Raw genomic sequence first — 26,294 nt, forward strand, 5'->3', positions numbered from 1 at the left:
TTATGCAAGATATATAGTTCATGCCTAGAATAGGAAATGACAGTAGTAGTTCTAAATGATGGCTAGTAATCACATTTAACAGAAAAATGTCAATATCATGATCAGTGCAAAAAGTGTTTCTTTATGAACATGCATGCACAGTCTTGCATTGCTGCTCATTGATTCATAAGTCCAGGAATACTTACTATTTTTTTTTTCTTTTGCTCTTCACCAAACAATTGTATTTCTTGATAAAACACTCTCCAAATAATCTTCCATTGTATCTTATTAAAAAGTAATCTGAWAGGAGCTGGGAAAATAGGGAGAAAATATTAGGAAAAGGTGAATGTCTGGTTCCATCTAAATTTTCCATCTGTGAGCTTACACAGAAAATAACTGGTATTGTCATTGTGTCTTTGTATTACATTTGCTGCCAGACAAATTTTACTTCTTTGTCTCTCCTATTTGAGTCAGTATGTTGATTGAATTTATCATATTTTTTCAGCAGACTTCTATCTCATTTTTTTTTAAAAAATGCACTGCATATACAGCAATTGAAGTTGTCTCATGTTGTCACTGTTTGTTCTTCTCGTTCTAGGTGATGTGATTGTCTATATTAATGAAGTTTGTGTCCTTGGACATACTCACGCAGATGTAGTCAAACTCTTCCAGTCTGTTCCTATTGGTCAGAGTGTCAACTTGGTGCTATGTCGTGGATACCCTTTGCCCTTTGATCCTGAAGATCCTGCCAACAGCATGGTGCCACCCCTTGCAGTAATGGAGAGGCCTCCGGTAGTGGTAAATGGAAGACATAACTATGAAACTTATTTGGAATACATTTCTAGGACTTCTCAGTCTGTTCCAGACGTAACAGATCGACCACCACACTCCTTGCACTCCATTCCAGCAGATAGTCAGCTTGATAGCACATTCCCACCACCTGCCCATGATGATAATGTATCAATGGCTTCTTCTGGGGCCACCCAAGCTGAACTCATGACCTTAACCATTGTGAAAGGGGCCCAGGGCTTTGGCTTCACTATAGCAGACAGTCCTACAGGACAGAGGGTGAAGCAAATTCTAGACATTCAGGGATGTCCTGGTTTGTGTGAAGGTGACCTCATTGTTGAGATCAACCAGCAGAATGTACAGAACCTGAGCCATGCAGAAGTAGTGGATATACTTAAAGAATGTCCTGTTGGAAGTGAAACTTCTTTGATTATCCATAGAGGAGGTAAGTTTGGAAAGTCTGTACAATTACAAAAATGTGTGTAAAAGGTTCTAAACCATAAGACATACATATACTCACTACATCCTTGTTTGCTAGATTGGAAATTAATTTCCATGTTGTGGGAGGTAACGCCATTGGTTCTGGAAAAGTGTGTCTGCAATTAAGTATCCTAGGCAAAATCTTGCAGTTTGTTGTACATTTCTTTATGTGTTTTGAGTGTCAATGGTCCCATCTCTGTATAAGGATAAAACTAGGGCMGTTCCAGACCTTTCACCCCATAACAGTTTGTGTGGTGTCTGCAGCAAACTCATGTAATCCTAAAACAGTGCTGCAAGTTTTAGATATAATTGTATATATTGACTCATTCATGAAGATCAAAATCAGAGCMATCTATTAGCCCTTTACAAGGGTACTGGTTTTCATAAGCCATTTTGCCTCTTTTCATTCATTGTAAAAATTGTGTACAACAGTTGTTGGGGTTATTTTCTTTCCTGATAACAGATCCATGGTATATATCTCTCTGATTTAAAAAAAAATAGCTTCTAGCAACTTTGTTTTTCTYACCAGCCTGACATAGTAAGTTTGAATGTTCACCACTGGAAGGGGACTTTATGGGTAAAGAAGCAATAAGARCATGGAAAGTGCTAAAAACTTGACAGTGATGTTATTTCATAGCTTTTATTTTAGCCAAACAAAATTTCTTTGATGGTTTGAGGTGAGCCTCCATCATAATTTTTTATTACCTGAAGTGAATAATGATTGGATTTTTAAAATGAAAGATCTTTGTTTCTCTAAAGGCATTCATATGTCATTTAAGGTACACTACTCTGTGCTTCTAAAGAAAAAAAAAAGGATTCTATGCAAAAAGATGCAAAAATACTAATTTCCCTCTGAAGAGTAGAAATTGGGAAGTGAAGCTTTAGTGTTTGCATAGGCCAAATGTTTATCATTGCAAAACCTAATAATCCTTAGAATGAGGAATATAGTAACATTTTATCAAAATTGCAGAAGTAACAAACATTAGGTAATTATAGGTCACATAGTCAATAAAGGCACATAGGCACATAGTCAATAAAGTATTTTTTCATATTATGTGTATATGTATATAGAAAAGAATGCCCTACAAGAGACAGCATCTGACATTTTTTAGAATGAAACCAAATTAAGAAGATAATTAAATTGGAGTCAGTATAGTGTATGAACYTGGAGACAGTTAATGGTGAGAAAGTTAATGCAGAGAAGCTGTATTCATTGATATTAAATCTAGTTTTCCTTACTGTCCATTAAGAATCTTGAAGAGTGGAGTAAGGAACATTTTTTTATTAAGAAGCTGACAAATTAGGGAGAACTGCCTAGCCAAAAAGGWGCATAAAAAGGATTAGAAGGGTTAGTGTAACCGCAAAAGGTGGAATTTTATTTTGAAAATGGCAAGTTAATCACCCTCTAGAGAAAAACTATTTAGAACACCAGTCTTCAGAGAGAAGTGGAGAGTGAAATCCAGTATGCTGAACAAGCCTGAGTAATAATAGACAATAAAATAGATATTTCAGCAATCAGTGCAGGAAAGTAGCAAAAAAAAAAGCCTGAAGCAGCAACATACTCAAGGCCTTGAGGATAATTGGTGTCTCTGAAGAAAATTTCTTCTTAGAGCATTGATTAATGATCAAAACATGATAGTTTAACATTGATCAATGTGATAGTTTAACAAGTTCTGGTACATTAACTGAGCTGTGGTTACTGTGATGTGYCACTTCACTGTGGCAGGTAGGAGATGCTGCACTGAGCTCAACGCTCGATCAAAGCAGTGTAAATTTAACCCATCTGGTCTCTCCTCAGGCCAAACACTGAGGTACAGGTCATTCCCCTGGCTCAGCTTACCCARCATACCAGGTCCAAATGCAGGAACATTTAAACCCAGTTGCTGGGGCAGGAGGTGGTTGGTTGCTTTAGAGAATGCAAGAAAGAGAAAGAGAGCATGTTTTGTTCATGGTAAAATGATGACCAAGACTGAAGCAAATGTTTGAAAGTTCTACAGTGTCATTAAACTTAATGGGATGATGCAGAACAAATGGAAGTTTACTATCATAAATTTTTGTACATCAGAAATAATGACTTTACCTTCAGGTTGCGAGACTGTGAAATTTAARAAAAAGGTTTGAGTGGTTCAAAAGAACTGAAAAAACAGTTTGTTAATCAAACCTACTCTACCTAAGAGATTGCCAAATCACAGCTTTACACTAATATGAGAACGTTTTAAGATGACAACCAGGGGTTTGGGTTCTTTTTCATTTATATATTTGTAGGACAAGGGAATTTATGTGACTAAATATACACCTATAAYGCAGACATAACACATATGTCTGTGTTAGTTCTCATGTCTCCTTTTGTATTCCCTGGGCAGAAATAGGCTTTTCTATGATGTAATTCATGTAATTCTACTGTAGATGTTTCAAATAAGTTAGGTGCACCTAAATAYACCTAAAAACTATATTTTCTCCTTGACTGATTATAAAGGGAATAGAGGATGACTGTTTCAGGTACATGAGTCTATCCAACATGTTACAAATAATAAACAGATTAAAAGATTTGGTCATGTAAAATAATCTGAATACAAAACCAAATACTTAGAGAAACTTTCTTTGACTCKAAAATATTTAGTCAGTGACACCAGTAAAGCAAGGCGTACTTTCTCATTGCTCATGGATCCGATTTTTATTTTATTATCTCTGATGTGTAATGACACTTGAATTATGCCATCCTTTTCCATCATTGCCCTATACATCCTGTCTTTAATGTCTCATTTTTAAGATTAAGACCGAAGTGCTGTTCCTGCCTGTGGATGAGGAAGGCTGTGTTTTGCAAAAGGTTGTGTTGCCTTGTAATGTATTCTGTCTCTGATATGAATATGGCCTGACTGCACAGCTCATTGTGACAATCCATTTCTGTAAGTGACTTAATTTCTCTCTCATCCAGCAATCTTATCTACATTGCAGACGAGAAACAGAACGACATTGGCTGAGCTCTATTCTCACTATAGGAAAAAGTGTCTCATACTGGAAAAAAATACTCTCTTGGCTGCACATAGTATTTATGCTGGAGCATTTTAAAAAACATTGTCCCTSAAGCTTAGAAGGTCAACAGACAGAGTATGGAGGAGAAGGAAAGGTCTGAATGTTTCTAAAGGATGGTGGGAATAGCAATACTCAAATTTAAAGAGACCACTAAATCCTCTCTAAACACCACCAAAACAGAGATTTGTCATGGGGTACAATCCAGCTGGAGGAAATCCCACAACTCATAATCTACTTGTTGTAAAATTTCTAAAGCAAAAGTAGCAATTTATCTGTTTGTTAAAAAAATAATAATGGAAATCATATAATTGTCTATCAAAGAAAATACAAAGCATCTCTTTAGCACTGGCTAGACATCTTACTGTCTCGTTTTTGTTTATTGGACAAGTTCTTCGCTAAGTAGATACACCATAACAGTTCCATTTCTTTACATTTGTTTTTGCTGAACAGCCATTGTTTCCATTGATTACTATAAGTTGACAGATGCATTTGTACTGAAAAAAAAACCTAAAACTAATGGAAAATATAGTGAAAAGTGTTACCTAAAAAAAAAGGAATACATTAATAGAAAAAAAAATAGTATTCAAGGTATTAACACCCAAAGATATTTATTCCTTTCCAGCTTTGTTTTGGKCTTTGCACTTTATCTTCAGCTTCTGCAGCAGACTTCATTGAGTATAGGCTGCTGAAATAGCGTGGAAGAGCTCTCAAAAATCAGTCTTTATGAATGCAGATAGGGCATAAATTCTGAATTAGTCCAGTACTACTGAAAAACAGTGCTTAGTTGTTGAAGTGATATGTAGCAAATTTATGTAGAGCAAAATATTCACTAATGAGGACTTCAAAAACTGGGTTTGGCATTTTCTACTAAATTAGCTATCCAATTATTTGACATATGCCATCGCTTTTGGAAAGTACCTTATAAATATATGARCCTGTAGACAGAAGCCCATCTCCACAAGTCTAAAAAAGAACTGACAGATTCAAATGTAGGACCATCAAGACTATGTCTGAAATACTGTTGTTAAGGAAACCTGCAGACAACCCAGGACTGCTTCATGAAGTTGTGGGAATCATAGCAGGTGTTGAGAGTGAAACATTAAATGCAGTAAGTGGGAGACTGACAAAATTCCTAAATCAGATGGGTATTTTATAATCATGGAAATKAAAGAATGGTAAAATCCAAAATGGYTCTGAGAAACTGAGGCTRTTGGTACKAAATGGAGCYGGAGARCTGATGCACTGTCCACATTGTTTAATTGCTATCCCAGTCCTGGTGTGGGACTGGACTGTCAGCAGCCAGTGTCACCATGACATGGCGTGGGAGATAGCGAARTGCAGTGCATAGTCAAGAAGAGGAGGGACAATTTAACTATTTATTGTAAAATGTGCAGATAAAAGGAAGGGAAATTATCACACATATTGTATAAATCTCAGAAGAAGCGTGTAACTCCATAAAACCACTAATAGTACATCACATGCAATATCAGCAATTTCAAAACAGGCAGAAATTTCACAAAATAAGCAGACTTCAAGGGAAAGAACCCTACATGCCCAGTACCCTATCCATGGACTTCTTTCAGATTTGACAGCTTTGCCCTTCTACCATAGAGTTGTATTTTTTTGTTGTTTTTGTTTCATTGCTGGGATTGTTATGTGTTTCAATTCCTCTAGTCAGGAAAGCTCACGCTTCTTTGTCTCCAAGTTGTTGTCTCTTGGGAAAGCTGCACAGGATAAAGCTGAGGCAGCACTGTTGTCACCCTGCTAATGCTTGTCTGGCCCAGAAAATTCTTATTGCTTGGTTCCATGAGCTCAGCCCACCACTGAGGTCTCTGTAGCTTTTATTCTCATTCTGCAGTTCTTCATTCAAAATATTAAGAGAGTRTTGAAGACCCTGTATCGCATGGTTTGCTCATCCCCAGTTTAGGGCTTTCTAGTCAACCATCCTGAGGGTTAAAAAAAATTAAATTCTTGGAAGTATGTTGTAGGTTTTTGATTTGGGGCTTATGGAGGTTTTCCATCATCCTTCTGTCTCTACTCTCATACATCCCTGAGTCATTGGCAAATTTTTCCTTTCCAGTCACTTTCTAAACAAACCCAGACTTGGTTTGATTGCTTTCTATGGGTCTCTTTATCCTTGCTTTGTTCATGAAGTTATTCTTATTTTATTGTTTCTGAGAGAAGATTTTGGGACATGAAAAGGTCTCGTATCTCTCCTGCTTCCTGATACACTTTCTCCTCTCCAGACATTTACTTCAACTGTACATTTGCTYCTGATCCATTTCMTCCTATTTCCTGAAAGTMGTCTAATGGTGAGAGGAATATTTGGCAATATCTGCATTTTTAGCCCTCCTCTRTTCTTAAATGGCRCATRTATCTCTTGTTTGTGAGCYTAAGGGACATTTGATCACAGAAAGRGAATGTACACACRAAMCTAATAGTGAACCACTGACCCATTTGAAGTCAACCATGTGATCTATTGTTGCCTGGAAGTTGGAGACATAGAAGCCTTCTGWCCGAGATGCCACTGGCAGCATCCTCTTACAATGTTCTTTCCAATTTGCCACATCATTTTGCCTCGTCATCCCTCTAAGTGCTCTGTTGTTCCTGGATCCATCTGCTTTAAAAATGATGGAAAACAAAGGTTCATAGCAGACCTTTTTCCTTTCCATCTCAAAATTATGAGCTCTTTTTATGGCATCATAAATTCAACAGTTTCCTCAGCATGATTTGTCTGTAAACATACTCTTCTCATGCTGGCTTTTGAGTTGTTAACTTTTTTTTTTTTCTGTGCTCATTTTTGTAGCTATTTTGGCTAGTAAAGCCAGAAACATGTAATGATCAAAAATATTGTGARTCATGCAGCGTTGTCCACTTCACTGACTTTTCTGTTAGATGTCATGTTGCCCTTTTCCCCACCCCTAGCCATGGACACTTGTCCCTTCCTACCTTCCCTACATAGAAGTCAGTATTTTGTGCAAAATTATTTCGTAACAGCCTTGTGAGAAGGACAGTTGTCTTTCCTTTGTTAATTCTGGAAATAAAATCTCTGAAAGATTTTTAGAAAATACTATTATATTGGAAAAAAAAAGCTGCTGTTACCTTAACAAAACTCCTGAAGCACTACTTTCCTGACTCATTTTTACAAGGTATGTCTCACCTTGCAAAGTATCATATTTTTAGCTGTGAGAGATGTACTCTCCTAGTAACTTTCCAATTACTTATATCCTTTTTTTGCCCTGCACATTGAGACTGTTTTATGCTTTGAATTAACTTGAAATATGTTTTAAGCATCTTTTTGMAATTATCTGGTATTAAATCTGTTTCAATAAATATTACACATGCTATAGCAGGTAAATAAAAAACAAGTTACATATATAGCCTTGTTTATGAAGGGATTTAATCTCAATTTTTTTTAGTGAGAGAAATTTTAACCTTTCAGTAACACAGGGAATGAAAAATTTGAACAGGAGGAGTTAGGGCAGGAGACCAGTTATTCTAAAATTTGCACTAATGAAACTTTCATATCTTTTCTTGTATAACTCTGATTAGCAGTGAAACAGTGTGCAATTGCCTCCATATTTCTGAATAAAAGATAAAGAAACCATAGACCTCCTTAATGAATATGGATTCCTGAAAAAACAGACATTAATAATAGTTAGTAGCTGTTACACTGTATTACTKGTAGTATTAATTGCATTGCATTTCAAAGTGGTAGTGTTATGATTTTGCTGCTTCTTTCTTATTAATGTTTGTGCGCTGTGTTGTACATTTGTGGATAATTTTGCAAAGCATTAGATAAACCCTTTTTACATATATTATGCAGGTTTTTAATTAATATTAGAAAGCATTTTGTTTCAAARCAAAATTTTATCATTGGTGAAACTTTTTTCTAATGTAGGCTCATATTGTCTGTGTGAAATTTGAACAGTGCTTTTGTTAAAACTTGGGGACACCTCTCCCAGGTACGTGTTTGCCTAACTCTTGCTGACATTAAGAGGAGTTAGTTTGCAGACTGGAGAAAAAGGTCCCTGTAGAAAACCTTTTAAGCAAAACGAAACACAAGTGTATAGACTTGTATTGTCATCATTGCATGCCATAAAGAGGYAACCACCAGTGGCTATTCTGCCATTAAATTCCTGTACCCAAGAGGCTACAAACAGTGAGTAGTCAGACATTATAGTTATTAGGACTACAAAGAGATTTACTGTGCACAAATGATTTGTGCAGAGCTGTAGGAACTCTGCCTTGAGCACAGGCAACTACTTGTGGAGGAGTACAGGGCACRCAGTCTGRTAACTACAGCCTATGTCCCTGCTGGAACCCAAGAACTCCACTGGCAGTACTGCAAACTGATTTCAGTCTTACTGATATTACTAAATGAATTCACACGAATTGAAGAACAGTTTGAGAAAACAGACTTTTTGGCTTCTCTGCCTCAGAATCTGGCCAGGCCAGAGAAGTTTCTCCTCTGCACTTGCAAGCAGTATTATCAGAAAATTTAATGATATTGTCTTGGACTGTGCATCTCAGTGAAAGATGACATCTTTTGAAGCCAAGTACCTCCCAAGCATGGTATGTGGGAGAACCTACTGAGGCATGAAGAAATTTGGGGTTTTTCCCAGTCACCTATAGTCTAGTTTCTGAGTGAATCTCGCCTTCCTCAGAGGAGATTTGGGAGATCTCAGCCTAAGGATGGAGAACTACAGAGCTGGACTCCAAAAAAGTACCTTACAACATGTTCTTGTGTACTGAGGCATGTCTAAAGTTTAGTCTAAATGTGTTGGACAATGTTTTTGTTGGTTCAGTATAATGTAATGTCCTATTAAACAACATTTGTTGGCCTTCCAAAWCTGTTGTCAAAGTACATTGTGTAGATGTTGTGATGTGGTGATTTGTAAAATAGTGCAATATTTTATAGTAATAAAGTAAGCTAATACACTATAAWACAAGTGACTACATTATCTATTGTGCTACAGACTTGAGACACAGCACTGGGGAGATGGGAAGGTGTGCTTTTCAGGCACTTCCTAAGCCACAAARCTCTCTTGGCCCCTATGGTTTGCATACCCAGTAAAAATGCAGWAACTAAATTAATCTTCTAAATGAGGCATTAATCCCTGTACAATTCTTTGTGCAATTTTCATTTACATTCTTAAAAAGGGAAGGAAGGCTTTAACAATAGCTATGCCTTGCCCTCTATGATTAATGCACAACTTTTTTCATTTTKTTATAAACCAAGATTATAAAATTTATTAAATACAACACTGCCCTTCTCAGGAAGCCTTTGGGTGACTCATACTTCAAACAAAATCAAAACCAGCACCAAGATACATGCCCCTTCATTTTGTCACCTTCAGTTTACAGTATGAAAAGAAGGACATGGAYGCCAAAGCTGCCAGGCACAAATTCTGAAAATTGACTCCCAAGTATGTCCAAACAGATTTAAAGGAAATAAATTGCTTCCCAAAGTGAGATTTTTTCCAACTTGGGACAGTGTTTCAACATATAAGTAACATACTGTGCAGTTTTCCTGTTTAGTAAATGAGAGAAACCTTGACTTATTTAWTTGGTACCTTTTATTACCATAAGCTAAAAGAAGGCAAGTTTTCTGCACACACATTCCCAGGGTCAATTTATTTTTAGTGTATATTTCAGTTGGGTGCCAATTATATTCAAAGGACTTTTTAGAATATTTTTTCTATATTATAAGCATTTTTAATTGCATTTCATATTTTCTAGATAGAGCACTTCTAAAAATTCTCTGATAATTAGAAAAATACTCCATATGCATGAATATAAGCGCAGATGMAAAATCACTGAATGGGAAAATATTTCAATGATCTTTATATCCAWTTTATCAATTAATATCCATTTCTAGAATTAAGTTTTTTTCATAGTAGAAAATTTGCTAATATTTTAAATTGATAAATGTTGATGATGATAATAGTAGTAATAATATTAATAATAATACCATTTTCGTGGAGAATTTGACAAATCTGTAAGTAATACTGTAATTAGTTGCCATCATAGAAAAGGTTTGCTGATTATGGAAATACCCCAGTATTATCTTCTTCTTATTTTAATAGTTTGACTAAATTCATTTATCAACACAAGGTCAAAATATTTTTCTTACTATCCAGGCACAACTTCTGTATTTTAATAATAATTGTTCTCAATAAGTATGGTTATTTTGGCATCTGGGGCCTCTTTACTGCAGTATAAACACCATCCTATGTCTGAAGTACAGCAAAAGACACCTTAAGCTTAGGTGTTCCTTAGGGAAAAAGAATGATAGAATAAATTACAGTTTAGAAACTGTAAATATGATCCTAGTGGGATAATGTGTCAGAAGACCCAACTCTTTTTCATTGCTCTTAAGTTTCACACTACTTAACATCTCATGTTCTCTGGAATAAACATCGGGATGTACTTAGTGAAAATGGAAAGATTCTGGCAGAGTAATTCAGCTGTGTGACCAAAATGCAGGATTGTTACATCGATGGAAGGTCCTAGAGCAGCCCGGAGAGAATTCTGGGAAAAGTCAAGAGGGGTTTGATCTGAGGCCAGTGAGAGCCAACCAATGTGGTAGAGTCAAAGACAGTCAGCTCCATCCAATTTYTGCCCTTCTTCACTAGCTTTTTCCATGTTTTATCCTGTCCTTCCTCATTCTGCATGTTTATTTCTTGCCATTCTGGCTCCATTTTCCTTCATTTGGAAATTCAGAGAAGCTTCCATTCTTGAATGTCAGCCCAGTCTTTGAACTTAGCGTTGCTTTGAGCAAGAGATTGGCCTAGCTGGACTCCCAGCTGTTCCTGCCAAGCTAACACTTAGAATATTCTGTTTCTCCATATTTCTTACAAAAATATGGGGCCCAGGGTGCTAAAAGAGAGGGTCTCTGGTTGCATAAATCATCATCTGGATAATTTTAATTTTCTTCTACAGTGCTTCTCCAAGAAAAAGAGAAGCTTTTTGATCTTGTCTCCTTATTACACCATATTGAATATATATTTCTTTATATATGAAAGTTATTTAAAAGTCAATGTAAACAGGAAGAGTGATTTCATGCTCTTTGATTTCAGCTTGCCAAATGTGTTCCTTGAGATTACATATACAACAAATTATTCTCACACATGAATTGAAAAGTAGTTCAATTTTATTTACTTATTATATAGCATTTTTGAGAGATCTCAGTGGCTTGTGGTGTTGGCTCTAAAATAGAAACATCTGGAGAGTCTGATCTAGCTAATATTCACTGCATGAACACCAACTAGAATGATTTTTTCTACTAAAGTTAATCTTAAGTAAGCAGTATCTTGTAACTTGTTCATTGCATATCAGACTTTTAAGTTTATCAAGCTCTTTATCCTAATGGCATCACATTAGGRTGCATTGCACTAAAAGAAGAACCATCTCTATACAGAGTCAGTCAAAATGGTCTTTTTTAAGCATTCATCTCAGAGTGATTAATTGATTCTACATTTTTTCACATGTCCCTAAAGGCAAATAATCCAAAAATCTTTTTTTCATGCAACATCCTTCAACCTGTCTTCACAGACTTGCCTTGCAGCAAGTCTAGCCATGTTRTCCTCAGCATTTCTTCCTCATCTGATCTGGGCAGCAAGCAGGGATCCTTTGTGGTGAGGGAAACAGRCACTGCTATCATAYCTTCAGCTACTGTAAACATTTAAARTGACTGRAATCAATACTATTGTRAAAKAATCTRTTCTTCCCTGTTGRTTATTAAAGTTTTAAAAAACTCRCCTRCCAACCAATAGTTTYACATTTCAATTTCTACTCMCATTCAGTCAGATGAATCCCAATTTAACTGTGAAATAGTTAAACTTCTAGTCTACACGAGTCAAAATGTTTACTGCTACAGCTGGGGGGAAACAGGCACCTGAAAAGGATGATTTACATCATTTTATTCAGTCATTGACTGGGCAGCTTCTGCTCTGGGTTTGCCCATTATGCTCCACAGATTAGAGAGAGAAATACGGATGAGAACCTTAGGTTAACTGACCAGCCAGATGGACAAGGGTGCATGGGATGAGTCCTGCCCACAAACCAGAMACAAGCATAGTTAAGAGTCAAATTTATTTAAAATTCCTGCATTATCACAAAAGCTGAAATCTGTCTCATGCACTAAAGCTAAATCTAGATTCCCATTTATGTTACCATAGAATACAATCTGGATTTCTTCATAAAATTGAAGTTAGAAATGCARATTTGCAAAAAATATTTCATCCTAAATATATATTAATGTATTTATTAATATTGAAAATTTTATTATAACATTGAATTGTTTTTATTTAATGGATTTTTGTAAGCCTTCACATGCAACACCACTCCTTATCTAAAAATGGAAACAAGTAAAATTAGTATGGCTCCCATTAAATTATTATGGCTCACATTAAATTGAAAAATTGCTTCACTTATCAGTCTTTTCACATAATTATAARTAGGAAATCAGTGAKGGAATTTATTTTTAATGTRCTATCTCYAAGAAAAGTCCYTGGCTTCTTCCTAAATGCACTTTCTTTGAAAATCCTGTAAAAAACATAAAATCAATACTAGTAAACTTTGCAGTTGGCAGAGAGATTGGTCCATGTCATTGAATAGATAAGACATTACTGATAAAGAGCAATATGGAATGCTTAATAAATTAAGCATCAGCAAACAGGAAGTGTTTTTATCCAGTCATTGCAAATTAATTCCTGAAAGAGAGCAAGGAATGCAATCCAAATTTGTAAAAGTGCTTTTGAAACATTACGTATAATCACCTGAGCATAACATCACAATGAAAAAGGCAAATCAGCACAATTTCTTAAAACTAAAGATTTTGTTTATATTTTTCTTAGTAAGATGCCATTGGTATRCTATTTTCTTGCACTTATTATTAATGTTAAAAGTTTCAATGAGATCCTGTTCCAGATTGTCTTTTCCTGCTTCTTAATTTCATACWTGTCTTTCCATCTATTTTTTCCATTTTTTCCCATTTACTTCAAAATTACTTTGTGACCTTTCCATATGCTRTGCAAAAATTATGCATCTTGTACAAGTCTTATCTTTAACTAAAGTTCCTCTTTTTTTCAGACCTGAAATCTGGGATTTCTATAGGATTTTCCATACAGKTCTTCATTAACAGATGTAATGGCTGATTCAGTTGCCCATGTGCAGGGGAGATGGAAAGATGTTTCCGTAATACCCAGCTCCTAWAATATGTCTCATTTTCTGTGCAGACAATAGGCATGTAATTTCAGAATCTTTTTCCTACAAGAAATCTTGTAAGCAGTTGCTCATTAAAAGCTTGTAGAAATGAAAGAAAAGTGAAAACAGACCCCTCCTTCCTGAGGTTCTGATGGAAAGAGATTTCCAGTGGCTGTGGTTACTGAGCAAGTGTAAGGGTCAGCGCAGCGTGCTGGAGATTTGCATCCTAATGCAGCAAGAGCTGGAGGAGCAGAGCAGACACTTGGGCTGCAGAGGGAATGGGATGAATATCTGCTGGGGACTAGCAGAGATTTTTATAACTCGGGGAGTCATTGATTTCACTGGAAACAAGGGCCTGTAATGTGAGCAGGCAAGCTCTGCAGAAGCTTCTTTGATTTCTATATTCTCCAGTTAATTATTTTATATCTTCTCGATTTGAAAACATGTATTTTAGTTACATTATTATAAAGCTCCGTGGTTTGGGATTTTGTTTGATTATACATATATATATATATATATATATATATAACCAAGCCTTTGGAGCTGTCTGTAAGCAGGAGTTTAGGCAGATCTAGATAAAATCTTTGGCCAGCCTGGGATCCAGCTCATATGGAAAGAAAGCAGCAAATCAAAACCAGCTATATCTCCACAAAATAGAAAACAAATTCTTCACCACTTGAAGGCTTGAATTCTGGAAGGAAGAACTTCTCCTTTTGAACTGATAATCATTTCTGCGTCTATAATTGTGAGCTAGTAATGAAGAAACAAAAATCACACAGAAAYTCTAGGGATTTGAGTGGTTTTTACAGGAAGGGAAAGTTCTATTTCACCAGTTTTACAATTTGGGATGATAACGACAATAATTATATGCAATAAAATAATTATATTATTGTAATTATGAAATCAGGAAAAAAGAGGCCCAAATTGAAATATACTGCTTTCACTTTCTCTTTTGCTATTTAAGACTATGAAGTTTATTTTAGAAAAAAAAACACAGACACCAAAGAAATGAAAAATAAATAATAGTGGGTTAAAATAAAATATAATAAATGAGAAAGTAATCATTTTCTATATTGAAAATAGTGCTACAAACAAATTTAGGAAAGAAAAATTATTGACTCTGAAATTTTGTACGTGGAGGATCAAGCCTAGTCTCTAGAGAGTATTAGTTCTGAAGTACACAAGAGCTTTTTTCTCTTGCTCCTTTCTGTTGTCTGAAAGATAAAGAAATGCAGTGTAACAACATATATACTTTTGTCACTAAATATAAACGCATCTATTGCAGTGTGCTGGTGTAGAATTGCAATTCAGATACATTTCTAACTTGTTCCTACTAGGAAAGGTATGAATAAAAATTMTTGATTTGTGTTTCTACAGAAGTACCCATTTTTATTCAATAATATGTGATAGCTACTTGCACACTGTTTTGGTAGTTTTTTCAATTTTCCAGATTAACGGGAATTATAGGTATTTGCCATGTATCCCATTAAAGGTCTTTTTCTATGGCAGAACACACAACTTTCCGAACTTCTTCAGGGACAAAATTATTCAGTGAAGGGTTTGAATATATTTTTTTTTCTCTTGCATATTGATTTTATTTTCAGTTTGCAGCAATAATTTTTGAATTGCTAATCTCTGAGTAGAGATGGAAATATAATTTTTTTTTATTTGAATGGGTTTGTCATTTGTTTCCTCTATCCTATGAGTTCTAAACCTTTTCTAAAAATTCACCAAAGAGAACATTCACTAAGAAACAGAGCAACTTAATCTAGAACTGTCACTTGCCTGATAGATCAAAAACCTTTTGATGGTATGAGAACCAAAGGCCTGYTTATTATAGACTAAATTACTTCAGTCTCCATGTTATCAGGTATAKCTAATATTTAGTGCTTGCTAATTATTAGATGGTCCTGCTWAATGTTAGATGGTCAGTAGKTATTTTGTCTAGAACTTGAATAGAWATTTCATCTTGGATCTGATTTATTATGTTTTTTTACCCATTAAATGTTCAACACATTCTGGAAATGTAGCTGCTTTTCACAAAAATGGCTTTAGAGAATTACCATTAACCAATGAAAACTCCCTTTGCTAAAAGGCTCTAATTTGAATTAATCTCCTCCTTCCTCTTCCCCCAAAGAAGATCCTTTGTTATTGATCCCTGTGGCCTGAATTATACTCTTTAAATTATCTCTTTAGAGTTAAAAAATAGATTTTTTAAAAAAAAAATAACAAGACCAGGGGAAATTTCTTCTACAAACTATTTCCTATTTTATTTTGTTGGGATTATGCACCAATGAGTCTCTAGGATGACTGGGTAAAGAGCATATAGATCTACCCTTTGTGTCTTTTTATTTATGTATTCTTTGGGGAAACCCAAGGAGAAAGTTTGATGACCATCACAGATGAATTGTGCTGTTCATCCAGATTCCTTCAGCTAGCTGTGTTCTTCGGGCATGAATTCAGTTTTTGTCTTGTGTTGAAATGGGGATACTGAGATAAGGGTAAAGTGAGGAAGAAGGTGTTCTACAGATCCATAAGCTATATCCAAGTTTGTTYTATTATGCAGTAAGTTCTGATTTTAAATAAGGAGGAGCCTACACACTATGTGCTGTAGCATGTGTTTCTAAAAATGGTAATTTTTGAAGGTTCACAAGGTGTTTCACGGTTGTCAGCAGCATAATCTCCTCTGTTTAACTTGTCATGTTTATGTACTGTTCCAGTTTTCTCAGTATTAAGGGGTTTATTTCCATTATGTTGGACATGTCATCTAAATCTCAAGTCTGAAACAAATTTATGTTCCTCTGGGAGACAGAGCACTGTCACAGAAAAAAAAAAAAAAACCTATTCACAGTTGTTCGTCCTTTTCCTTGTAATACATTCATTTAATACTTTTCAATTCCCAGCTATCTTGTCAGGATCCTTTTTCAGCATCATTCTTTAGTGTTCTGCTCATTAACTTTTTAAAGTACTCTACAGGTCTATGTGTGACCAGCACATAATCTAAACACCATAAAATTCACATCAATACTGYTCCTCTCTCATTAGACTTCAGGACACAGCCATTCTTTATGCTAATTGCTCAACTCCAAACTTTCAGGAATTCATAAAAAATTGAAATTTCTTAATGTTTTTTTTTGCAAGCCAGGTCATCTTGATCAATTTATCATGCTTTATACTCTTCAGTGTTCTTMTGTACTGCAAAAATATCATGTCCATCAATCATTATTACTCTCTCAATTTTTTCTTTCAGGCTCCTGTGGTCTTATTTTAAACCTCCTGAACTTCATTTAACCAGTGTAAATTAGTGTAAAGCTGTAAAGCTTTACACTGTAAAGCTTTTACTAATTCAGTTTTGTTCTTCTTGATAAGTAAGTTGTTTGCCGAGAATTACCTCCTGAGTGGGAATGTGAAAGCAAAGACATTTATGTCTACTAGGTACATGCCAGTGTGAGCAGTATCAAATCTTCAGCAACTCAAAGCAGAGTGACTTACCTGGAGGTTCAACCAGGGAATTGAAATTTTGGAACTTCGCTGTTCTTTTCACAGTTTTGTTACCCTTTGTACATGGGCCTTCCACTAACTCCCCTTGCCAAATATTCTGCTTTTCAACACTAAGTGTTGACTTTCACATCGAAGACTTAACTGTGTAAACCTTGTGATAAGTTTTGTTTCTCCAGTTAATCTTCTCTTTCACAGTCTCCAACTGTTTGTCAATCTTTCTGTTSTACCTGAATCCCTATAGCCAGGAATACATTCATCTGTCAAGCTGGTGTGAAGGAGCAGGAAATTGGAAATTAATTATTACTTTGAATAASATCTGGATCCAAAGCATCAAATATGCTATTTGCTTATCCCAGTTTTCACCACTGTGGCCAAATGTCATGATTACCTTTTTATTATGTTGCATCRAGTGTTTGTCATTCTGCCATGTGGTATGAAAATGAGCCAATTATGGTTAACACACTCTGCCATGGAATAGATTTCAGAGGCAAATCAATAAAATTTAGAACCATGCAGGCAGCTTGATGCATATTAAACACAAAATACTGAAGTTACTATGGTGTAATTTAGTAATGACAGARTGGCACTCAGAGGAAGGCAGGAGTTTCTCTTAGTCTCTTGTTGCTTTATGGTGAACTCTTGTCCACTGCTCCCAAATCCCAGAAAAATCAGGAGGAGTGAGACTATGAGMTCATTAGCAACTTCCAGGGCCATCTGAGATGCACTGGTATACCAAAAAAAATCTTCACTGGAGAGCCAGAGTAAGGATGACAACTGAAGCTCTGAAGTCTTCCCTAGATTCTATGTCATATTGCCAGTCTGGGACAGATTTCTGAATAACATTAGGTATGGCACCCTGAATAYTAGACCTGTGTTTGTACATCTGTGTTAAGTTCCTAATTCACAGACTATGATAAGAAAATTTACTTGCCTGAATATCAATATCTAAATTTGGCATAGGCATGTGTGTGTCTATTATAACAGAGGGGAATTTAATAAACTGCTGACATGTAGGCATCCTATTCTATTGAGATGCCCTTGGATATTCAACCTCACTTYCCACCAAAGGTCCTTTTGTCACAGCTGGCAACACTAGGAGGATACACATGCAAGAAAAAGAATGTATTTATTATTGAATGTTTTCCCCCCACACACACTTGCTGAAGACATTTTGTGAATGCATTTTCATGAAGAGGACTTTAGGACACTATATTAAAATAACTTATGCTCCATCTACATTTTAATGGRAAATAGTTGGAATATGCTTTGATATTCATCAACGTGACATACTATAATAAAATGTGAGATTTCTTTATTGGGTTTAGAAAGTGTTAAAGCTTAAGTGGGAGCAGAATCTAAACACATGAAAGAGCAGAGAGAGTGATATAGTTAGGCAGAGTTTCTGACTGTCAGAGAGCTCTGAAAATATGATGCAGTATTCCTGAAAAGTTTTTGAAGCTTAAATTAGCTTTCAGTAAAGCCAGGCTGAGTTGTCAGACGTGTTCTTAGCAAGCATACAAAGTCTTTATGGGTATGGCAGCACTTGCAGGCCCTTCTAGAAGAAACAGCCGCAAGCTGTCAAGGTTCTGAAGTCTCAATTTATATTCCAAATTATGTTGCTGGTTCTGTGTGTGACACATACCAGGCTTTCCACCTTGCCGTGTCTGCTCTGCTCAGGGGGAGTTGCACTCAGCAATATGTTTTTGCCCAAGACAGGACGTTGCTTTCATTACCAGCTCTCACAGCATTGGWGCAGTACAGTCAAGAGTGTAATTGCTAGTCTGAAGAAGTGAACCAGTGACACTGTTTATAGCAGCAGTCATTGGACAACACACGTGAGCAAAACAGGAGATTCTTCAGGGGAAATTTCCCTTCAGCCAAACAAAAGGTTGTTTTTCATGCCTGTCCAAAGATATACCCTTGATCTCTTCAAAATGTTGATTTTGTGAGCAAACTTCTGAGATTTCTTGCACATCATGTATAAATACCTATGAATGCAAACTTTCGCTAATTGGGTTAGTATTTAAATAAAAATATGTATTTTTAGACTTCAGGAAAATAACAGTTCATCTAATGCTACCTGCAGCTGCAAATCAAAACTAAGGATCTGAACTTTTAGTATAAACTTGTGTCATAAAAAACAATAGGCAGGGCTGCTCCTCAATTTCATAAGATACCTTTTTCTGTTCTAGGTCAAGTTGTCCCAGTAAAATCTGGTCTGCAGCAGCATTTTCAGTTCTCAAGACATGACTGTCCTTCAGATAATATAGCTTGCTATCAGCAAGGAAATAAATCTATAATAGAGTAACACTGTTCTGGTAATAGGTGTCTGAAAAGAGAAGATAGTGTGTGCAAAAATGAGACACTCTATAGGWGTTTAGTATCTAACTTTGTCCTTGGAAAATAATTTATTCTTGTTGACCACATATAAAGCTTGTTCTAAAATGTGTTTTTCATTTCCACAAATCGAGATTTTTATTATTTTTCCAACCTCTAGTGTATTTAAGCATCAAAAGCTGTCACTAACTATTGCATTTGCTTCTGCACTATTTTAGCTATGATGCAGAAATTCTCTGCCTCACATCCAGATTAATTAGAAGGACAATTACTTGCTGGTTTTTTTTACTGGTTTCATAATTATTTTAAATCTCTGACTGATAAGCAATTCACAGAGCTGTAACAGCCAAGGAAAATAAATACCTGTATGTCCATTAGAATGTAAATTAACTCATTACCAYGCCAGCTTCTGACCTTTTCTGATGGCTGTATTCTTGCTAACAAAGGCTCTTTGCTATTCATGAAAGTGAAATTTAATGGTAGTTTGAGATTCTCTGGTGTATTTTAGATTACATTCTGATAGATTCAGGTGACCAGTTTGAACAGCAAATACTTATATCATTCATGACTTTGAATAGGTATCCTTTTTCTAATTATTTGTGAAGATCTGAATATTGTTGAAAATTTGTTGCTTAAGCAGGTTAGGTCAGTGAAACTTCATGACCTGCACAAAAGGTGGTCCTATGTTTAAAAAGCTGAATATTGATAGTACTTGGTGTCACAGTCATTTAAGGGTTTGTATTAGCTCAATAAGGGTTTGTATTAGCTCAATTAGCTCAATAAACATAGAATCATAAAATCATAAACAGCTTTAGGGTGGAAAATACCTTAAAATCATCAAGTCCAACCATTAACCCAGTGCTGCAAAGTTCATCACATCCTAAAGTACCACATCTACACGTCTTTTCAAAACCTCCAGGGATAGTGACTCAACCAATTCTCTGGGCAGCATATTCAACTGCTTGGCAATYCTTTAGGTGGAGAAACTTTTTCAAACATGCAATCTAAACCTCCCCTGTGCAACTTTAGGCCATTTTCTCTTGTCCTATCTCTTGCCACTTGAGAAGAAAGACAAACCCCCACCTCACCACAACCTGAAGTGTGTACAGCAATAACATCCCCGACCGAGCCTCCCTTTCTCCAGGTTAAACACCCCCAGCTCCCTCAGCTATTCCTCGACAGACTCATGCTCCAGATCCTTCACTGGCCCTTCACAACCCCTTCTCTGGACCCATTCCAGCACCTCAATGTCTTTCTTGTCATGAGAGGCCCAAAACTGGGTTGACTGGAGGACCTGGCTAGCACACTGTCCCTCAAACAGTGACATGCTTCTAGCAAGCCTGATTTTATCCCTTACCCCCTTCAAATCCAATTCAAATCTCTTTCAGTGAGTCCTGCTTAATCCTGTGCATAGATTCCCCACTCTGAGACAGCTGTACCCTGTCTGTTCCCTGAAGTCCTGGTGCTCTCTAAACCAACCCATGACCAAAAAACCAAAACCCTCAGCTGTGCTGGTGGCACCATGTTCAGAGCCAAGGAGTGATCTTATGGTTCATGTGTCTTCCTYGTAGTCTCACACAACTGTAAAAATAGAGTACACTACCTGTGCTTCTGATGCCAAGCCCCGTTCTGAACCAGTCATCCCAAGGCCCTGAAGCCTCTCTTGATCACCCTCTAGCTTCCTGTTGCAACTTCATCACTGCCCACCTGAGAAATGAATAATAGATAATAATCTGAGGGCTGTGTCAGGGTAGGAAGCTTTCTCTTCATATCTTTAACCAAGGCTGCAGCAAGGCAACAGGCTTCCTTAAGAAATGGGCCTGGGTTGCCTATTGGGCCTTCTGCTCTCTTCAAAAGGGAATTTCCTGTGTCAATGACCCATCCTTTTTTGTTTTGGAGAGCACCTTTGGCACAGGGAGTAGGCCAGCTTGACCTCACACCAGGCCCGTGCTGGATGAAGCACCACCCTCGTTGTGTTTGGTTCTGCTTGCAGAGCCTCACACCGGCTGTGCCCGGACCCGGGGAGGTGAGGCAGACCCTCAGAGGAGACATCGGCTGCACTGGGCAGGCACCCATCACCACTGCCCCCAATCCCTTAGGTCACTATGTTCAGCCAGTGGAGAGGATTACAAATTCTCTGTATTATGTGTCTTTTTCTCATCTGGAGAGCCTGTCCCAGGGAAGACAGGGTATGAAGGTTAGTGCTGATAACACCAAGGTCATGGGCTCGATCCCTGGATAGGCCGTTCACTTAAGAGTTGGGCTCAATGATCCCTGTGGGTCTGTTCCAACCCAGAATATTCTGTGATTCCAGTGGACTCTCACATTCTCCCCAGTACTCCTCAGCCTCCTCCCAGAGCTGTCACTGAGCACAGGAGCTCCTCCCTGTGCCAGCAGTCCTGGCACAAGGGCAGTGCAGCGGGGTGGCAGTCAGGGTGGCAGCATGTTCCAACTGGTGCTCTGTCAGAGCCACTGTGTCCCTCATGGTGGGGGCAGGCTGAGAGAGGCCATGTCTTTCTGCCTGTAGCTGGCAGAGTTTCAGCACTGTTCCTGTGTGTCCTTCTGTGCCACAGACTGTCACATTGTGGCCTTGTTGTTGCACTATGCCCTGTGTGCCCACCCTGCTGATAGTTGTCCTGGGCACTAGAGATCCCTAGGGACTTCCTTTATCCTTTGAAGGAGGGATTGGCCCATTGCTCCGGGTCCTGTCAGCCACTGTGGCATGAGCTGCAGGCTGCTGTCAGCCTTCTCTGAGCTTCCCAAGCTCAGGCAACTCCCTGGAGCTGTGCACTTCACCGGAGCACTCCAAAGCTGATCATGCAGAGCCACTTGCCTCAGCAACTTCAGTGGGGCGAGACCAGGTACATTTTCCCAAGGTGTTCCTCTACCTCTGCATCATTTCTGATAAACTTCTCTGTCTCACACTTTATGCTACATGTCAAGAAGTCTGAAACTCTGAAGAGCTGAAATATAGATTTGGTCTCATGATGCCCCCAAGTCACCTGGAGTAGAGATAAGAGTGGTACCCAAATGGTGTCTAAAGATCTAGCTGACCTTCCTTTGARCTGTCCCTGCTTTTTGCTTTGTACCTTCATAAACTGTCTGCAGGCAGGAATGTATTCATTTTTTGGGATTACTTTTTGTAGGTGTGGTAGCCTAAAGAGTGAAAACCAGTGATGATTTAAACTGGAGCACCGCTCCTGTTGCAGTTTCACTTGGGTTGTGATCAGGGGCAATTGAATAGTGGAGCATAAAGCAAAATGCCAGCACAAGCAACCACTGAGAATCAGTTTGTACTGTTGTGAGKTTTTTTTCCAGRAAAAAMTGGGTTTAGTAACATATGAACATATGCATATAGCCGTAAGGAAGACAGACATATTCACAGTTTTATTAATGTGAACCTGCATTTGATACAACAGCTGATGACTGTAACCAGCCTTCATGTCAGTGCAGCACAGAGCTACACGGGTTACTTACCATGCTGCTTGTGTGTAGCCTACTGCAAGGGAAAAGGCACTGGCTCTGACCATATGGAATGTTGTGGCCTGATCAAAGGTCATGGGTCRTTCATCTCACTCTGATGTGGGATGTGTTGATTTTTGACCCATTGCATCAGGTGCCATCCAAGCTAAAGACCTAATGGATCCTCCACAGCATGGCACCATCACTCTGAAGGACAGCTGACAGCAGGACTAGCTAACTATGCTTGAAGAGCTAGAGCTCCCAGTCTTCTTAGACCTTCTCTTTATTTCAAGGTAAATCAACTTTTTGTTGTTGCTAGAGTAAGAGCTCAATATTTAGAGCTGTTTGTAAAAGATGGACCTTTTAAAAATATTATGTGGTGATTGATTTTATTAGAAATAGAACGACTAATGGCCATTCCCTATACATCATCTGATACATTAAATACGACATGATCAACTGAAACTTTTTATCACCTGCTTGTTTTCATAAGTATTATTTCAATTTATTTTCACTCATTGTCTCCTTTTAGATTTTGTTTACTACAGTATATAAATTAATTGAATGTACAACTTCTCATTGATCATGTTTCTTTTCCTTAAAAGGGGAAAATACTTTAATGCAATTGAATTAATGTTATATATTTGTTCTATATACACACAAAAAATTACCTCTCCCACAATTTTTTTTTTTTTGGAACTTTAGCTGCAACATATTTAAATCTTAATGAGTCACCTTAGTGGTAATATTAGTTCTGTACACCCAATCTGCCCACATCTAGCGTAGCTCAACAAAAGGTAAACGTACAGAGGGAGAAACCATGTGTAACGTGAAAAGTAAGAAACAGTTCCCTGTACCCTGCCAACACTGAACACCTGAGTCTGAACTCTCAGTGTTCTCCCGTCACATCCATTTGAAGTCAATGAATGTTTGATTCCTTTGGAAATCAGGCGCATGTGGACAACTGACAGTCATCTCAGGGATTTCTGTAAGGGAAAGGGTAAAAACACAGAAAAATTATGTAAAAACACAGAAAAATTATGGTAAATTTATACAGTAACTTTTCTAGAATGGAAAACTTTTGCTGAAGTGAGGTGTTGTCACATGGATGTTGATAAGATGCCCATGGAGTCAGTTAATGCTCTGGGAGTTCTCATCAGCCATCTGTTCACTGACTGCCAAGCGTCTAGGAAGGAGAAAGGTCTGTTCAGTGCTTAAGACAGCTTTACTCAAGAAGCCATATGCAACAAGGATATTAAAGCACAAAAAAAAAACCCCAAGAAGCCCAGTGAAAGCTGGTGGGCTTTAAAAGTKAAAGTGCGGCAAGTGATGTGGAGGGATGTTGACTTGCCCTGAACGTTGCTTTAGATTAGAMGGCTTTGTCTTTGAAGCTGTTGAGTTCCTCCCTGCAGCACATGTCATCACTGCAGAAATCAAACTGTTCCCAGGCTTCAGTTTAATTATACATACACATCTGCCTCAGAGGTGAACATCATTAAAAGTCTTGTGACTTAGAAATAGCTATGTTAGGTACTTATGATTCTACCAGGTGTGAAGAACTTTTCCAGGCAAAAGTGCAAAATAGTGACAATAATGAAGATGGAAACGTAGCAAAAGTCATCCCCATGGGAGCAGAATAATAACCAAGGGCTGGTTTTATATTACTGACATTATGGAATTTTCCAAATTCATTTTTTTTACTGGAAAAAAAGGAAAAAGGAAACAAATCAGAACTATTACTTGCAAATGCTCTAAGTCCTGCCTGATAAGCTGCTTTTAGAAAACTAAACTTTTCAACAATAAATCCTTGCTGAAGTGTAAGGCATATGATATCTGTAAGAATATTTTACAACAAAAGCATACTTAAATTTGGATATAAGAAGGAGTAGATACAATGAGTGTGATGTGATTTGTCTTTTGTTACAGGATATCTTCATCAAAAAGGAGAAGTACAATAAACTGAAGCTGGAATTTGCCTTGATCTGAAAAAAAAAAAAAAAAAAAAAGAAAAAAAAAAGCTTTTTCTCCCTAATACATTTGAATCCAAAATCTGTTTTCAGTTCACAGTGTTTTTTAGTAAAGGTACAACACAGAAACCATCACAGCTCTGATTTCCAGGGAAGCTCATTTTGGAATGTGGTAAATGCAACTTAAAAAACAATATAAAAAAAAATTTGTAATACTGCTTTGTGAGAAAATGTAATTCTGATTTTTAGAAAATGTGTCGTTGTTCCTGTACCTCAGCCTATTTATTTGAAAGTAAACATTTAAAATGTCCATATGTGTTGGCCACCAACTACTGTACCTTATTACAGTTTAAATAGCCAACCTTGAATAAGAAATCATATTCTCAAAACTAATTTAGCAGAAGCATATGAGGTTATGTATTTTTTTGTTGCGTGCTTACATGTTACCACAGTATTTTCCGGCTAGCACCTGGCTGAAGGGTAGTGGCTGCTCTTTAACACAAGCCAGTAGCCCACTCTCTTTTCTGAAACTGATGCAGACTCTACTGGCTGTCTTCACAAGGAGTGTTAATAAAAAAGGTACAGAAATCTTAAAAAAATGGGCTACAGCTTACGTGKTGAGGTTACCATGAGAAGGGGTGGCTAACAGGCACATGTGTGAGCCAAAAGCCACTCATGGTAAGAATAGGGTGCATGAAGTATTTTTAGATGGATCTAAGTTGACCTTTATTATTTCAAATTTTAGACATGCAGAGTATTATTGAAAAGGGAAAGTTAGAAGAGASAGTGCAGCATGCCCAAGAAAATGCATTTTGCATTTATGCCTCTTCATGTGAATCTCCTGTTACACTTGCAGTGTTCTACATATGCAATATACCCTGGAATTCTTGAGTTTGAAACCTTTTTTGCATGTGTTTAAATACCAGTGATAATTCTGGGTGTTTGGTGCACAACAGTTATCCATGATCAGTCTCATATTGAATAACTGATAATGCCATATATTCTGTAAAAGTCACTTTTGTTTAGATTGGGAAAAAGGATGTTTGTTTCAGATGTGAGTGCAGATCTAATCTGAGACACCATTAAAATTGTTGAGTAACACGTGAAAGATGTAATGTAAAGTTTGCTTTGTGGAACTAGGCTTTCACCCCTTTAGCCTAGCACCTAGTCTTTATCAGAGGTGAGAGATTATCTCATTTTACATGAAGTCAAGGTGTAACAGATGAAATTAAATCAGAAGAATGGATTTTACTATTTGTCCCAAGGTTTGTTACCTTCAGAGATTTTTGCTTCTATAGCATCCTTTTGTACACATATGGTTCTCCAATTTTTTTTATTTTCATTTTTCTTTGGATCTTTTACTTCTCTGGCATCCTATATATGTTACTTTTCTTAACATAATTTTGTGCTGTGTGAATAAATATTGCCTTTTATTTGTTTTGAGTGTAGATGTTGTCATTTGTACGTTGCAGTCTGTGCCCATAACCTCCAGGCTAAATATAAGCCTATATTCTCCTTGTTAGACCAGATAATTGA

The 26,294-nt window shown here is 37.0% G+C and overlaps 1 protein-coding gene across 3 annotated transcripts in view; it reads left to right on the forward strand.

Annotated features, from left to right (window-relative positions):
* MAGI2 (membrane associated guanylate kinase, WW and PDZ domain containing 2) overlaps positions 1–26,294 on the forward strand; it is a 691,018-nt gene that overhangs the window by 576,600 nt on the left and 88,124 nt on the right. For all 3 annotated transcript variants that reach the window (XM_057364469.1, XM_057364467.1, XM_057364468.1), the window contains one exon: positions 578–1,213. In XM_057364469.1, the coding sequence (XP_057220452.1) occupies positions 578–1,213 (636 nt within the window). The remainder of the gene's footprint in view (positions 1–577; positions 1,214–26,294) is intronic.

The sequence above is a fragment of the Malurus melanocephalus genome, unplaced genomic scaffold (genome assembly GCF_030028575.1).
Source record: "Malurus melanocephalus ecotype Western Australia unplaced genomic scaffold, MMel_1.1 scaffold_39, whole genome shotgun sequence".
Classification (NCBI taxonomy): domain Eukaryota; kingdom Metazoa; phylum Chordata; class Aves; order Passeriformes; family Maluridae; genus Malurus; species Malurus melanocephalus.